A 17,634-nucleotide genomic window follows, 5' to 3' on the forward strand; every position below is an offset into this window, starting at 1 on the left:
AGGACACAGGAGGTCATGCGAGTATTTCTCACCTAGTGATATATCAATACTGAGAACCGGGACATACTTCTCCTTTAGCGTACTGCATTTCACTGTATCTCTATTAAGGATATTCTGAACAGCTAAGGTCAACATTTGACCATTTGAGCCTTTTTCCAGGCCACCCTGCAGATCTCATCATCACTTTCCTTTAAACTCAAGACCGTGACTGCCGTCAAAGCCGGTTTCATGTGCTTTTTGTTTGGATTGTTTGGACTGTATGTATGAGGACAATGAAATTTTTTCACTTCCAGCTTCCAGAATGACATGTGATGACAGTTAATAAAACATACTCATCTGTTCTGCTTCATAATGATCTTTTTCTATTCAATTGCCCGGCCCACTCATAAGCACAAGCATATCAATTTACCAGACTTGTAAGAACCCGATTCCTCCTGCTATGCGATACTTCAATCTATAAACTTTAGGACCGGAAGCTCTTGTCTGTGTTATTTCAAAGCCTCACAATTATCCAAGTTCCAGCCGCATCGATTCCTGCAGGCCTGTGTTTGAACTAGCAAGGCTAAATTACACTGCCAGGCCTCACGGCATGCCCACTTCCACACACACACACACACACACACACAACACACACACACACACACAAACACCATGCCAGACCAATGTGCTATTACAGGAACTGCCTAACCCAATTTGGTTAACAATGAATGGGAGCTAGCATTATGCAAAAGACATTCTGCTAATTGGTGGATACTACCTAATGTTACTAACAATAAATGAAGCTAAATAGACACCAATTAGCGTTATGTAAATGCCATCCAGCTAATTAGACTATTATTTTATTCATTAGCGTTTTAGACCGAACCATTGCATTAAAATGCCCTGAGTGACACTGGTCCTGTCTCACTGTCCACATTTCCAGTATAAACACAAGGATATGTGTATAAGGCCACATACTGCATCCGTCATTCAGCACCAGAATATGTTGAGTAAACATGAATAAAACATATTTAGTGTTCAATGAATTTGAACAGTATTGAATTACATTTTGTTGTGCTGATGGGGTTAAATTATATTTTTATAATATTTAATAAACTGGGGGGGGGGGGACACAGTGAGCATAGTAGTGCTATCTCAGAGCTTCAGGGTCGCTGGATCAATCCTTGGAGCTCAGGTTACTATCTGTGTGAGGTTTTATATGTTCTTCATGTGTCCATGAGGGATTCTTTTTGATTTCTCCAGTTTCCACCACTATTCAGAGGTGTGTCTGTGCCAGCAGGTGTCTAAGAAAATGTCCCCTAGGTGTGAATGAGTGTGTGTGTTTGTGGTGTCCTGTGGTGGGATAGTGCCCTTGGGACAATCCACATCCACTGGGACCTGGAAGCGCTTAGCCAAAGATTTTACTGAAGAATGAATTAATGACTTAAATAAAATCTCTAATTAATGTTGAATGAACCTGTATGATGAAACAAGTCTTCAATTAACTTTTAATATCTTTAATAAATTCACACAGTTTTAAATTAGCTTTTAATGGCTGGGAATACTGGGAATACTGAGCATAAAGTGGGAATACACAAGGGATGGGAATTCAAAGGTTAATCGTCACTCGCAAACACACTGGTAATTTAGTGAATTCAGTGTAGACATTCCACCAATCTGCATGTTTTGAGATGTCAGATGAAACCAGAGAACCCAAAGGAAACCCAGGTGGACATGTGGAAGATCTCACTCAGACAGTAACTTGAGCTCTGGATCAAATTGAAGAACCTTGTGAGATGGCTGTGCTACCTGCTGTGCTACTGAGCTGACACTAAATTATTATTCTAAAAGCTGGTCCAAAGTACATCAGTTTTTTGTTAAGGTTTAATTTTGTGCTTGAAATCACTTTTAAAGGTATAAACAATAACGTTAACATTTAAAAGATGCACAGCGAATAAAAGTGATCAATGTGTATCTTTATCTTCACATCCATGCTGAGCAGAAAACCATCTAACATATATCAGATAGTGGAGTCTATTCACGCAGAGCTGGGGATTCGTGATATATTCCTCCGACCCGTCTAAAAGCTGGGCGTTAACGCCTCATTCCCTCGCGCTTCCTCGCATCTCTCTCTCTCTCTCTCCCTCTCTCTCTCTTTCTCTCTCTCCATTTCATTCTCTGCCTTTCTCTCAGCCAATCAGCCCTGCAACTCCGCCCTGCGCGAGACCACGTGCCTCTGGAGCGAACTGGAAACCTGCTGCTCGCGCGCGGCGCGTCACTGTGGTTATAACGCGTAGCGCGCGACGGGAATGAAAGTAAAGTAACCGCATCTCGGAGCCCAGCGGATGTTACACCCAGCTCGCGAAATGGAATTGCCTTATTGCCCTATTTATCAGTTCCTTAGCTGTCTTTCTTTTTTCTTTTAATTTTTGACTTCTTGGGCATCTTCTCTTCCCGGTGTTTCATTATCCTCCTCCTCATCATCATAGTCACATTTTTTCCCCCCACTGTGTTTCTCTCCATCATCTCGCGCCTGTGTGCTCTTTGGTACCGGGTGGATCCGGTGCAGTCGCGCGACTAACGGCAGCGCTTAATGGGTCGCGGAAAATGGCAGAGTTTCGGCCTGTGAGTTGGCCTAAGTCGGTCTACCGGGGGGAAAACTGAGATGGGTTTCGCAGCGGTTTCTGCCACAGCGGAGCCTCGGCGCTCATGGAGCCGCGCTGCCAGAGACTGGCTGTGGGTCGCTGTGGTCTCACTCCTCGCTACCTTCCCCGTGCAGCGCCTTCGCGCTTTCCCTTCTTCCCTCAGCGACTGCCAGACGCCCACCGGGTGGAACTGCTCGGGTGAGAAACGCATTTATTTTATTTCCAAAAGCTTGCCAAAGTTTATAAACACAGAGCGGGTGGAAGTGCTGCGCCACAGCTGAAGCGCGCGGCACGGTACTCAGGCTGCGTCCCAAACCGCGCACTTCCCTTCTGCACAACCCGGGTCTGATACACACTAACCCGTGCCTGTCTGGAACCGTGTTGGTTTGGGACAATCATTCTCTCGTTTTCTCTCTCTTTTTAATCCCATAATATCTTATTATCTTTACAACAACATCTGTTATTGCACTTTGTTCCATGGTCAAGGGGAATGTAAAAATAGCTCACCCTATACAGTATATTACACAATTCCGTGCCATAGTTCGCGGTTGGGAACGTTGCCTTTCTCTTTCTTCTCTCTTTTACTAGCTTATGAATCTAACTCCAGCTTGTAAGATTTGGTAGAATTTCTTCCTCAGTAAAAAATAAAATAAAATAATGCAACTTTAAAGCTTGGTTACTTTTCTATAGAACTGAAGTGTGTTTATACTGGACAGATGTGCCATAGTGTTGACATACTGCACAATGTGAGCGCAGTAGTAGACGATGCGGTTTGGGACACAGCCCTAACAGTGCGCCTTATCGGAGCCTGTAAGGCACTTGACACCACTAACACCACCTGAAAAAAAAAAGAGAGAGCAAGAGAGAGAGAGAGAGAGAGAGAGAGAGAGAGAAAAGAAGCTAACGTGGAAAATGCATGAAAACCTTGTGCGCCTTGATACACCAGTGATGAAGAGTATAAAGCTGTGAGGAAGATTAGACTGAATTGTTAACCGAAAGCAGACGTGTGGTGTTTGGGCAGTAGTGCCTCAGGCTTTACTGAGGGGCAAGTTGTTCTGCGTAAAACCATAAAATCAGGCTTGAAGGCGCAAATACAGAATTAAACTCTCCCGGAGTTCTCAGTCAACACCTAACATGTAATGTTACAGTGTTCATTCTGCCCTGAGTGGAAGTTTATAGCCCATAAACGCCGTTTGGGTTTTGGCTTGGTGCTGACTGGATGCTGTTTAACGCTCGCCTTGTTTTGCCAGTTTCAAGGCCTTAATGATTGCAATTCACAGATTTGTTCAAGAGATTTTTTCAATCCCTGATTTCAATTTAATAACCAATAAAAAAAAAAAAACACACAAAAAAATCCGGTGTAACAGTTTATAACAGTTGTTTCATTACTTTACTGTGAGCTCCTTTTCATTTTAAACCTTTAAATCGCTTTTATTACTGAAGATTTGAATTGTATTCATTGTTTTTTTTTGTTTATTTGGCCTTACTGAATGCTATGGCATGCGTCAATTCATCTGTTAATTATAATAATAATAATAATAATAATAATAATAATAATAATAATAATAATAATAACATTATCACTTTACCAACAGAAACATTATTATTATTGTTAATAATAATAATAATAAAAATAGCAACAATAATATTGTTGTTATTGTTATTATTATTATTATTATTATTATTATTATTATTATTATTATTATTATTATTAAGTTTGAATAATTCCTATTTTTGTTTGTTTGTTTTATTTTCTTATGTTTTTTATCAGAACCGTGTGTGAATCAGGATGAAATTTAAAAATAAATATATATATATATATATATATATATATATATATATATATATATATATATATATATATATATTTGCGAGTGTTATAGCAGTAAATAAATAAAAAAGTACAGTACATTTTGTTCTTGGACTGCCACTGAGTTCAAAGCCCTAATTTGCTATATGTTAGTGTTTATTCCTCTTGGGTTACTCTTGGATATGGAAATTGTCCATATGTTTATTTTCCAAAGGATTAAGCACAAGTCAGTTTTTTATGGTTATGTTGGTAAATTTGTCTTAATACTTAGTCTGAAAATTTTCACTGAAGTTACAACAAAAAAAAAGAAAAATCTGTGGCCGATTTCTCAAATCATAATTATTTATAAACTGCGTAAGTTCATTGTGCAGTCTATATGATTTCTGAACAAATAAATTATTTATTTATCCGTAGCTGCATGTACTATATATTTCAATAATTTCTGTAGACTTGGATAGAATCACTTCATCCTAATGACTTTTACACAAATAGAAATGTTTTAAAGTATACAATACTATCATGTGGAATCGGTATATTGTATTGTGACATTTATGTTACTGAAATGTCAAAAGATCAGCAGTTTATGAGAGCGAAATAATAGATAGTGGGTCACGATGATGATGATGATGATGATGATGATGATGATGATGATGATTACTGCAGTGACAGAAAACTAATGATAGCTGTCAGATTTCCTGTGTTGCTTTAAGCAGGCTGCATGTTTTATTCTTCAAGTTTCGAGCTGAATAGAGAGATTTGTGGTAGTGTTTGTACACATTGGCCCCCAAAATATAGATTTTGAAGCAGAGATTTTATTTTTAATTAACGACTCACTTGAGCACAATCACGGCTTAATCATGCATGTAGATTCCACTTTGCTGTGTGACCAAAGGTGACTAGTTAAAAGGCCTCGTACATCCTTCCAGCCTGAAGGCAAGGCAGTTAAAAGACTAATAACTAGGACGCGGTCAGAAGTCGCTTCACTCGATGTGACTAATTTGTCGTAATCGAGGCTTTATAATTACTTAACAAAGGCCCAGGTGGCGAGGAGAAAGCAGAGAAATGTTAAAGTCATGGCAGTTACAAGACAGGAATGTGCAGTGAAGAGGACAAAGCAAGCTGCTAATTGCATCACTGATCTGAGAACTACTTTTTTTTCCGTAACAGATGCAAATAGAAATTTGAGTCTTTTATATGTTGCCTTTTCAATGAAACAGCTTCCGAAGACGGTTAGCAACGGTCCGGGCTTCCTGACCCGGGCTTTATTGATTTATTGTTCAGAGATTGTGTTTGGTTGTATACCGTATGTTGCATTCGCAGCTGTCGAGGAGCGAATCGTCGAGCGAATGTGTTTGTGATTTAGCCATAAAAGTCAGTGTTACATGATTAGCTCTGAGTTCATTAACAGAGACAATAGAAAGCACAATACAGCTTCCTGATTTAGTAAATGGGAACATATGGTGGTAATGTCTGCAAGCTTGTGGTATTACAGTAGCAGAAACTGGAGTGTTTGCTGCAGTAAGTCCCTTAAGATTCTCCTGGATCGTAAGCAAAATTAAGTTAAGTGAGAGAAGCACATTCAAGTGTAAAAATTATCTCATTTTCTTGCTTTCTTTTTTCCCCAAATGTCACTTTTCTTCTTCTTTTCCTTCTTCTATTTACTTGTGCCCTAAAACAGCTGATTTTCTATGCAAGGAAGTTATTGAATAATTAATATTTTATCATGTTAATCCGCAGCATTAAAATCTCGAACACTACTAATGCTAGGTTTCTAAATCTATTTTTCCGCTTTGACACAACAATTAAAGTGGACGTTCCTGAGTGAGACAGAAACCCTGGCTTTGACACTGCATTTCCTGTTTTTCATCCAGAAAGTGCCATAATGCTTTATAGAGCAGTGTATAAACATCACCTGTTAAATATTTGATGGCGGCCAGCTTGTTTTTTTTAATTATTCACGGGGCTGAAACAGTGGCCTCGGGCAGAAAGAACAATCAACCCTGTCCCTCGATACCTGGCTGTTTGGCATATGCGTAGTAACAGCAGTCGGCCAAACCTTCTCCTCTGACACTGTAGGCTCCAAACACTTCCAACAAGCAATCAGAATAAAAAACCGATGCTGAAAAAAGAGTGCACGAGCCGGCAACTTATCTCAGCATTGAAAAGAGGGGAAAAAGTTAGCCTGATGACAATGGGGCATTATTCTACTGACCGTGATATTGATGGAGGTTTTCTGATTCATTGTCGTTGTCCGAAACGTTGACCTGTTGTTGCAGTAGAAATTATCGCTTGTTATCGAACAGCAAGGATTTACTCATGTTCCCACCAGCAGCTTCCTCTCTCTTCATTTCGTCACGCTTTGGCAACATATCACTCTGCCGGCTCCTTTTTGTTTTTTTGCATGATGATGGCCATTCACAACTGAGAAGCCATAATGGAGAAAGCCTGGAAGACAACATCATAATGCATTTTTATATTGTGTAAAGGAGGATATGGATATGACTTGCAGGCACGACGAACTATATGGCATTCAAGCGGCCTTTCATAAAGGTTACGTAAGGAATCTAAAAATGTTTTCTGCAGCCACTGAAGCATAAATATTTTCAGGCGAAAAAAAAAAAAACTTCGCTTTCCTGTTTAGAATAGACACTCGTTTTATGTCCTTTGGTTCATTTCCCACCCACTAGCTATCACACATGAGCTCGTGAGAAGGGAGAACGAACACACTTCCTGTAAGACACGTGAAATCAGCTAAGATATCTTTTTAGACTGCTGCTCATGAAGCCTCACAGGAGTGCTTAACACACACACACACACACACACACGGAGGACAGAACTATCTGTTCTCTTTCCATTACATGAGCTCACAGACATCTCTGTGAATGACAGGAGAAAGAAAAAGAGAGAGAGAGAGAGAGAGAGAGAGAGTAACTATACCACCACCCCACCTAGAGAGACATTTTTCCTCTATTTTTGCTCTATTGATCACAGATAGCTCCAATGTTCATCTTCTGAATCGTAATCTGTTGCACTACTCACTCGCAACCTTTGTTTGAAGGAAGACAATAAAACTGTCACTCTCCAGGACAACTCTTATGTTTCTTGATGTTATCGCTTAGTCGGGACTCTACGATGACTCACCATCATGTGATCATATCTGGGGTGGACAAATGATTTATTATTCAGACCATATGCTCCAACCTGCTACCTAGTCCACTCTTTTGGTTAATACATAATCAGCAAGGTTTAAAATGCTATCAAATAGCTTTAACATCTAGCTTTAATATAGACTAATGAGTATATGATCATGTTTGCATTCTCCGGGAAGAAGATTCTCACGTCACTTGTGTTCATCTGACCACTTCAATCTGTGCTCTAGCATGACAATGCGCCATGTGCACAAAGTCCCTGAGCTCCATGAAGACATGGTGTGGACTTTAGGGTTGAATTGGAAGAAACGGAGTGTCCTGCACAGAGTGTATAACTCAACCCCACTGAACACTTTTGGGATAAACAGGAACACTGACTTAACCCCACTCACTCTTACATCAGCGTCTGACCTTACTGATGCGCTTTTAGCTGAAGGAAAACAAATCCTTACAGTCACGCTCCAACATCTAGTGGAAAGAAGAGCGGAGCTTTTTATACCAGTGAAGGGATTAAATCTGGAATGAGATGTTTAACATGGACCTATGGGTGTGATAGTCAGGGGTGCACAAACTTTTAACCATGTAGTATATATGACCAAACTTTCTGTTAGAACCTGAGGTGTTTTGTCCTCGTGTTATGCAAAAAAATATATGATTCCTTAGTCTTCATGCTAATTGACAAAGTTTTGTTGTTGAACTTTCTCATTCGCTTACAACGGAAGCTCCATTTATTTCTCCATATTGAGCAGCTGAACTCTTTTGTAATCACATTTCTGCTGTTCAGCTTCGCTGCACAAAAACGTACCCATCAATAAGCATCAGTTCTCAGATCCTTTTACACAACGCTGTCATTATTTTCAGTTGTTCCGAAATCCACAGCGAGCTGGTCAGGTTGTGCTGCCAGATTGGACATGTTCCCATCCAATTAAGTTGAACTTAATGAAGCTCTGTGGGGATAAATGACCTTGGGTAATTTCCTTTGTCTTCTCCAGGCAGGATTTTGAACTGAGAAGGCGTGTTTGTAATTACCCCATGATGGGCCGCAGCGCAACAAATTAATACTGACTGGACTCTATTTACAAAGTGACGCGAGTGGCCCAAGTGGCCCACATTCAGAAGACGGGTGAGGCAGCGTGCCATGAATACGAAGTCTGTTAGAAAACAAGCCTCTCATTTACAATTGTTTGGGCTTTTCACAATAACGCAATTCTGCTTATTAAAACGGTTAGCGAGAGCATGAGGACGCTGTGGTCATCTGACCCTCCAATCATAGTAGCTGTAGTCATGTGACCCTCCAATCATAGTAGTTTTTATTCAGTTATGAGTTGATTTTTAGACTCATTAATTCTAAAGGAAGGTTTGCATAAAAACTTTAAATGTAAACGTTTATTAATCAAACCTAGATAGTTGGTTCACTCTTAGCCACGCCCACTCAGTAAACCATATAGATATTCGCTCGCTGCCGTTCAGAAGATGAGTCGTAAAGTGACTCTTTTGTGAGAAAAATCTTGATTTATTTATTGTATTTTAAGAAAAATCTCCCAACAGTATATTCTGCAACCTGTTTTTGTTTTGTTTTTTTGTGCTCAGTAGTTGTGCTCAGGGGGCACGGTGGCTTAGTGGTTAGCACGTTCGCCTCACACCTCCAGGGTTGGGGGTTCGATTCCCGCCTCCGCCTTGTGTGTGGAGTTTGCATGTTCTCCCCGTGCCTCGGGGGTTTCCTCCCCTGTTTGGTTTGGCATCTCTGGAAAATTGTCCGTAGTGTATGATTGCGTGAGTGAATGAGTGTGTGTGTGCCCTGCGATGGGTTGGCACTCCGTCAAAGGGTGTATCCTGCCTTGATGCCCGATGACGCCTGAGATAGGCACAGGCTCCCCGTGACCTGAGGTAGTTCGGATAAGCGGTAGAAAATGAGTGAGTGAGTGTCTTCTCAGATAACATCAGATTCCAGGCTAACAAGTTGATGTGAATGTTTACGTGGGGAAAGTTTACAGGGTTAAGCCAATGTTTAATTTCATCAAATAGAGGTATGTTACCAATTTTATGGACTTTTCTGCATATTAATTTATGTTGGATGAAATGCTCTGACTTGTTTTTGTTTTTTTTTCCTCCCAAAATTCTAATTCTAAAACAAAATTAAACAAAAACATTTTTTTAATATTTTTTCAAATTTTTGCTACATAATATTTCACAAAACTTTGGTGCGAAATAAACTCCAAGTAAAATTATTGCTTAATTAATTGCTCAAGCAATTATTAATTAATTGCTTAATTGCATTAATTTTTTTCAGTCTAAAATGATCTTGGCTTCTTTTATAGATCCTTTTACAGAGGAAGAGCATTTGTTTGTCTATAAAACAACATTAATATTAATCCAGTCCTTGGTCTGTGAGTCCTTGGTCAGTAAGCAGCGAACGGGGTTAAAGGTCAAATATCAGGGCTGTAGATTCCCAAAAGTATCACAGCGAGGATTTTGTCATTAAGTGTAAGTGCATGCATCCCTCCACCACTCTCTCCTAATCGCTCTCTCTCTCTCTCTCTCTTTCCGAGTTAAAATGAACTGTATTGTGCAATGCATTCGAGAAGCTCAGTTCTTCTTTGAGGCCCAGATCCATCTTTGTGTCAGTGTGCAGTCATCAGTGCTACTGTCATCAGTGCTACTGTCATCAGTTAGAAGCTCATTGTGCAACAAACACACTCCAGTCAGGATTGTTGTGGATGTTAAGTGATCCTTGACCAACAAGCTTAGCGTTTTGTATACAGCGGAACTGCAGCTCACGGTTTGCGGCCTTGCTTTAAAGATACGCTAACAATTCATTTCCTAACAATCAGCATTCAACACTTATAGTTAACGACAGCGCTTGTGCTTGCGCATCTTAAAAGGCAGCGGAGGCTAATATCCATTTTAATTCAATTCACTTTTATTCGTATGGAGCTTTTAACAATTGTACGGTATCGAGGCTGCTTTACAGGACTGTAAACATTTACAAAGTTTAAAGATAAAATTGATGTTGACGGCGGTGAGGGAAAACTCTGAGACGAAACGAGGAAGAGACCTTGACAGGAACCAGACACCAGAGAGAGTGTCTTTTTTATAACGGTGTATAGTCAAAAGGATTAATTCATGAATTTATTTATTTCTTCCTGCCAAAGGAGCCCTGACTATGTCAACAGCAGTCCAAAGCCACAGTCTCCAAGTGGTTCTATCCACAGCAGTCCAATGCAATACCAGATAATTCCCAATTTATAACCCTTCAATTTGGCTCTATATAAAGGTCCATTGTGTGGTTCCATATGCAGTATAAAGCGAGTGAAAAAACTTTCATTCTGAATACATTTATGGCATTTTTCACAATTATCCAGAACGACTTACATTTTTATTTCACTTCACACAGCTGAGAAATTGGTGTATACAGTATGGGATTCAAACTCACAACCTTTCGATCGGTAAACCAACACCTTAACCACGAGGTGACCACAACTAGTCTTACCTGGGAGTTTATTTAACTGGGAGTTATTTTGTAAAAATTGTTGTCCCTTAAATTCCTTCCATACATTTAAACAAATAAAGAACAGAAATCTTAATGCTAATACCACCATGATGGCGTCTAACGTAAAGCGTGCGCTCACCTGGTAGGCGTGGTCAGGCGTGTCAGAGGATAGCGCTTTCTATAGCTTTCGCATTCCGTAGTTGGTGGCTTCGAATCAAATCGGACGCACACCAAGAGTTACACGCCGGTTCACACTAACATCTAGTGTATGTAGTTCACCTACTGCCTTGTTTCTGAGAGGAAGAAGGAAAGCAGAGAAGCATTAGGGAAAGCACACGAGGGAGAACAAATACGCACAGAAACTCCATGAGATTGATAGACAGATAGATCCTCACATGCATGCATGTGTACGCGCATAAATTATTGATTCCACATGGCCGTTAGTATGCATAATTAATATCGCTAAGGGGTTAATGGGATCGATAGCGGAAATTGCCACACTTTTCTTTTGCCTGCATATTACCACATATGATGTTTAAATATAAAACTTTTTTTTTATTTTAGTTCTCATTTCCCTCAGAGGTGTGTTACTGTCCTCTTGGCTCAGAGCGACACCGTGCATGTTATTTAGGGAGAATGTTATTAGAGCATGAATTTGAGCGAGACGTTAAGAATTAGCACACAGACGTAGGACACGTGCCCAAGAGGACACGAGAGATAAATGACAAGCGTATCGTTGGTCGTTTGCTTAAGGACACCGAGTCCGGTATGGCTGGAATATTCAAGGTTAATAAGGTTTGCGTGTGGTCTTATTATTTCACAGGTTTGACCTTTTAACCAGGAGCTTCGTGGCATGAAAGACTGGAAGTGAACAAAGTAAAACTTCCTAAAACTTCCTAAAACACGCAAACTGCTGTCATGAATCTTTGGAAGATCTGTGGAAGACGAATTTATAAAATACTAATATCGGCCATTTTAATAGGAACACCAGAAGACTAAGTGATGTTTTTTTTATCACTAAGTGACGCAGTCTCCGATGTGGTCTCGTGCTGTTCCGCCTTGACGCGTTGTGCCTTCTGAGATGCTTATCTGCTCAACACACAAGGTTGTAAATAGAACGGAAACATCCTGGCACCTTGAAAGTGTCTGTTAAATTTCACTCACACAGAGTTTTTTGGTCTTTCGCACCATTCTGTTTACACTGTACAGACATTAGCAGCTTCTGAAATACTCAGACCTGCTACCATCAGCTACTTCCACAACACAGTTCAAGACCCAGAGATCAGACCTTTTGTTCATTCTGATGTTTGATGTGAAAGTTAACTGAAGCTCTTGTTGTGTATCTGCATGGTTTTATGTGTTGCACTGCTTATTGTTGCCTACATGCAGGAGCAGGTGTTCCTCTCACTGCTGAGTTCCTCTCACTGTTTTTTTCAGTACTGCATATAACATGATCCATAAACACATGAATGAGCACAAATCCGTGGCTCATGTCACTGAATAGATGTTCTGATACTAAACGCCAGGCACATTCTTCATAAAGACCTGTAAAAACAAACAAAAAAAAGGCTTGAAAACAATTCAAGAGGTTGAAAACAATTTAGGGCTTCATCTTTTTCTTCTTCTTTTCCTTCTTCTTCTTCTTCTTCTTCTTCTTCTTCTTCTTCTTCACCTCAGTCTTCTTCTTCTTCTTCTTCTTCTCATTTTTCTTTGTGTCATTCTTCTTCTTCTTTCCCTTTTTTCCTTCTCTTCTTCTTCTTCTTCTTCTTCTTCTTCTTCTTCTTCTTCACCTGTCTTCTTCTTCTTCTTCTTCTCATTTTTCTTTGTGTCATTCTTCTTCTTCTTCTTTCTCCTTCCTCCTCCTCTTCTTCTTCTTCTTCTTCTCACTTTTCTTCATCTAAATCTTCTTCTTCTTCTTCTTCTTCTTCTTCTTCTTCTTCTTCTTCTTCTTCTTCTTCTTCCCTTTTTTCTTTTCTTCTTCTTCTTCTTCTTCTTCTTCACCTCAGTCTTCTTCTTCTTCTTCTCATTTTTCTTTGTGTCATTCTTCTTCTTCTTCTTTCTCCTTCCTCCTCATCTTCTTCTTCTTCTTCTTCTTCTTCTTCTTCTTCTTCTTCTTCTTCTTCTCACTTTTCTTAATCTAAATCTTCTTCTTCTTCTTCTTCTTCTTCTTCTTCTTCTTCTTCTTCCCGTTTTTCTTTTCTTCTTCTTCTTCTTCTTCTTCTTCTTCTTCTTCTTCTTCTTCTTCTTCTTCCCTTTTTTCTTTTCTTCTTCTTCTTCTTCTTCTTCTTCTTCTTCACCTCAGTCTTCTTCTTCTTCTTCTCATTTTTCTTTGTGTCATTCTTCTTCTTCTTCTTTCTCCTTCCTCCTCATCTTCTTCTTCTTCTTCTTCTTCTTCTTCTTCTTCTTCTTCTTCTTCTTCTCACTTTTCTTAATCTAAATCTTCTTCTTCTTCTTCTTCTTCTTCTTCTTCTTCTTCTTCTTCCCGTTTTTCTTTTCTTCTTCTTCTTCTTCTTCTTCTTCTTCTTCTTCTTCTTCTTCTTCCTCTTCTCATTTTTCTTCACCTCATTCTTCTTCTTCTTCTTCTTCTTCTTCTTCTTCTTCTTCTTCTTCTCATTTTTCTTTGTGTCATTCTTCTTCTTCTTTCTTCTTCTTCTTCTTCTTCTTCTTCTTCTTCTTCTTCTTTCCTCTTCCTCCTTTTCTTTTTCTTCTTCTTCTTCTTTTTCACATTTTTCTTCATCTCAAGAAAACAGGGTTTCGAACAGGGTTCTTGACAGTGTGTGTGTGTGTGAGACAGAGAGAGAGAGAAAGAGAGAAAGAGAGAAAGAAAGAGAACAGAGAGAACAGCTATAAAAGATGGAAGATTTTTCCAACATGATGATTTCTCTGATGATCAAATCATATTTCCTTCCTAATTTCTTTATAATGCTTTTATTTACCCCCCCGCGTGAGATCACACAAACATGTGGACAAAAACTTAAAGATAATAAAGCTTAATAATATCCGCTTTATATAATTATATGATTATATGATTCAGATAATAAAAATCAAACATGTTTAATATTTTAAAAGAATCTGTATGCAGCGCTGCAGTGAGTAGTAGAATGAATGAATCAGTGGATGGACGGATGGACGGATGAATTAATGGACAGATGAATGAAAAAAGAAAGGATAATAAAATGGTAATCTTGCCTTAAGGAAGGCTTTTAGACACCTCAGCATGAGCCTAAGAGTCTCAGAGTCTGAGACATTACAACCATCTTATCCTGAAAACCTCTTCTGGCTGTCGAAGTTTTTCAGGTCGTCTTGCCGAGCATCTGAGGGTCTGATTATCTAAAGTCAGTTCAGATGGTTGGTACGAGCGCCATGATGGCTCTTGGTGATCAGCGGGCCACTGACATGCTCACAGTTTCTCCCGATGCCTCTGCCGTGTAAATCTTCTTGCCTTGGACAGCTTGTCCTTATGTGATTTCTGGGTAATGAGGTGCGACTCTCCGAGTCCACAGCCTTTGTCCGATAGCTTTTGTGGAATAATGAAATCCCTCCTTGTGTCAATACGGTTTATTACAGAGATGTCTTATGTGCCGAAGGAAGATGAGTCATATTTTCAATACAGCAACCAGCAAGGCTTTTGTGAAGAAAATATACTAATTTTTTTTTTTTCACTCTAAAATCCAAACGCTTCGATTCACTGCTCTGTGGTTTGGTGAATCAGTAATAAAGCCTTTTAAAATGCCTTCCTAAATGGTTCATAATGTAATTGTATGAATCTGGATAATTTATCAAAGATTTTTTTTATTACTATATAAAGGCTATAACAAGGCAATAACAATTCTTAGTGATTTAATTATTTATTTCCGTTAATGGTGGATTCAGTTTCTGAACTCATTCAGACTCTCGAACAAAAGAATAAACGTTTAGGCTCGTCTTTATCGACATTTCTCAATAAATGAATGGCTGTGTGGATAGATAGATGGATGGATGAATGGTTGGATAGATGGATGACTGGATGGATGGATGAATGGATGACTGGTCAGATGACTGGATGAATAGATGGATGGATAGATAGACAGATGAATGAATGGATGGATAGATGGACGGATGGATGGATAGATGGACTGATGAATGAATAAATGGATGGATGGAAGGATAGATGGATGATGGATGGAGGGATGGAGAGAGGAATGGATGGATGGATGACTGGTCAGATGACTGGATGAATAGATGGATGGATAGACAGACAGATGAATGAATAAATGGATGGATGGACGGATAGATAGACGGACGGTCGGATAGATGGACTGATGAATGAATAAATGGTTGGATGGAAGGATGGATGGATGGATGAATGGTGGATGGATAGATGGATGGATGGATGGATGGATGAATGGATGGTTGGATGGATGGATGGATGGACGAATAGATGGACGGATGAATGAAAAAAGAAAGGAATGTAATCCAGCAATCTGAATACAATTATTGTTCCCATTTGTTAATGATTAAAACTTGACTCGATTAAAAACGATTAAAAGACAGATGACGTCTAAAAGCTGTCGTATAAAAATTATTCAATTTCATTCAATTTTATTTATATAGCGCTTTTAACAATATAAATTGTCTCAAAGCAGCTTTACAGAACATACATTCTGTATGTACATTTATTTGAGTTTATTCCTATTTATCCCTAATGAACTCGCCTGTGGCGACAAACCTCCCATAGATAGGATGAGGAAGAAACCTTGAGAGGAACCAGACTCAAAACCCATCCTCATTCAGGTGACACCAGATAGTGAATATAAATTATTATAAACACCAGAGAGTGTGAATGTAAATTATTATAAACACCAGAGAGTGTGATCACAGTCATATACAGTCAACCAGGAGCTCCTGAGCAACTCATAAATTTACTTATCATCTGTATTGTTTAATTCAGTTCCATTCAATTGTTTTGTGTAGCGCTTTTAACAATTTCTCATTGTCTCAAAGCAGCTTTACAGAAGTATGGAAACAGAAGAGAGAGTGAAAAAAAATAAATATATAATAATAAGAAGAAGGAGAATAAATCGATCGATCAAAATAAATTAATTAATATGTACAATTAAAGTTTAAAATTAATTTAAAAAAGATTAACTCAAAATTTACGATAATCAAGCATCGCGTTAGTTCTGGCAGGCCACGTCATCAAGCGTGCATCAGCTGTTAATCAGCTGTCCACGACGCGCACCAATCCGGTTACGACTTCCTATTACCCGACCATTTAAATTCCCATTCATTGAGCCGCTTCTAGCGCTTCTCGCTGCTGCTGCGACTTAATCTCCCTCCTCCAACCCCGACTCCATCATGCCGGAACCTGTGTTCATTGTACCAGTCACGTCTTAAATCTCCACATATTTTTCTCTCTCTCTCCCTCTCTCTAGTTATTTAATTATTTATTTATCCATTTATTCGTTTATTTGCCAAAATAAAAAACCTCTATGCACGATTAATGGTTCTGTTATGGGGGGGTCTATTCTATTTTCTAGTCGCTGCTCTCCGCGCTCGGTTCATGCATGCGCACGGACGGGCGCGTGGATTCCTGCCCAGAACAGAACCATACCGCCAACACTAACTGTATGCATATCATCTAATAAATTCTCATTTGACAAAGTGGTCCTGACAGAACTATATATCTATCCCTAATCTGCAAGCCTGAGGTGACAGCGGCAAGGAAAAACTCCCTGAGATGAAATGAGGAAGAAACCTTGAGAGGAACCAGACTTAGAAGGGAATTTCATCCTCATTTGGGTGACACTCTACAGTAAGTAATGCAAATGTAAATAATGTCCTCCTGAGGAACTAATGGGTCAGCAAAAAGACTTGAGTTCAGCACAGACCTGATTGCTGATAAAGATCAGACCATACAGCTGACTGACACAACAAGGTTGTTCTCCTCAAAGTCCTCATGGGGTCGGCATCTTCTCTTCGAATGTTCGAAATCCTCATGAAGCGGAATCCAATCAGAGCTGGAACATCTCTAGGTGCCTCGGGATCCTCACGGAGTTGTCCTCTTCTCTTTGAGGTCCGAAATCTTCTCCAAGCGGAACTGGAACGTCTCAATAAATGAAAGTAAAAACTGTTAAGAGGGAATCCTGTGAATGAGTTAGAGAATATTCTCAGACTATTAATTTTAGTTAAACATTTCATGTTTTTTTAATACAATCTGAGCCTCTGATTTATTCCTAAAGCTGAAGTCATCTTGTCATTTCAGGGAGACCTGAAACACACATCCGCACGTTGACGTTTTTAATTTCTAAGTGAGACAGTTAGCGCTTCTTACATTTCCATTTTTCAGGCAAAACAACTCTCGTCATTTGCACCTTACTGTATAATATAATGACTGTCTCTACTTGTTAGAAAAGGAATTAAGATCTAAATATCAAGAGGATGCTGTGATGTGAATTTCTGTGTTTGGGTTTGATGGAAGAATCTCTGATGATGTGAAGCATCGTAGCTTTGTCCGTGATGCGTGTTTCTTGGCGTTCACCTGGTTTCCTGAGGGATGTTTCCTTCCAACAGTTTGCTAAA

General features: G+C 39.3%; 1 protein-coding gene across 2 annotated transcripts in view; it reads left to right on the forward strand.

The window, feature by feature from the left end:
* The first annotated feature begins 2,272 nt into the window (after positions 1-2,272).
* Positions 2,273-17,634, forward strand: part of tmeff2a (transmembrane protein with EGF-like and two follistatin-like domains 2a) — a 98,695-nt gene continuing 83,333 nt past the window's right edge. For both annotated transcript variants that reach the window (XM_060875782.1, XM_060875783.1), the window contains exon 1: positions 2,273-2,822. In XM_060875782.1, coding sequence (XP_060731765.1) covers positions 2,645-2,822 — 178 coding nt within the window. In that variant the 5' untranslated portion in view covers positions 2,273-2,644. The remainder of the gene's footprint in view (positions 2,823-17,634) is intronic.

This window comes from Tachysurus vachellii, chromosome 8 (assembly GCF_030014155.1).
Source record: "Tachysurus vachellii isolate PV-2020 chromosome 8, HZAU_Pvac_v1, whole genome shotgun sequence".
NCBI classification, from domain to species: Eukaryota; Metazoa; Chordata; class Actinopteri; order Siluriformes; family Bagridae; genus Tachysurus; species Tachysurus vachellii.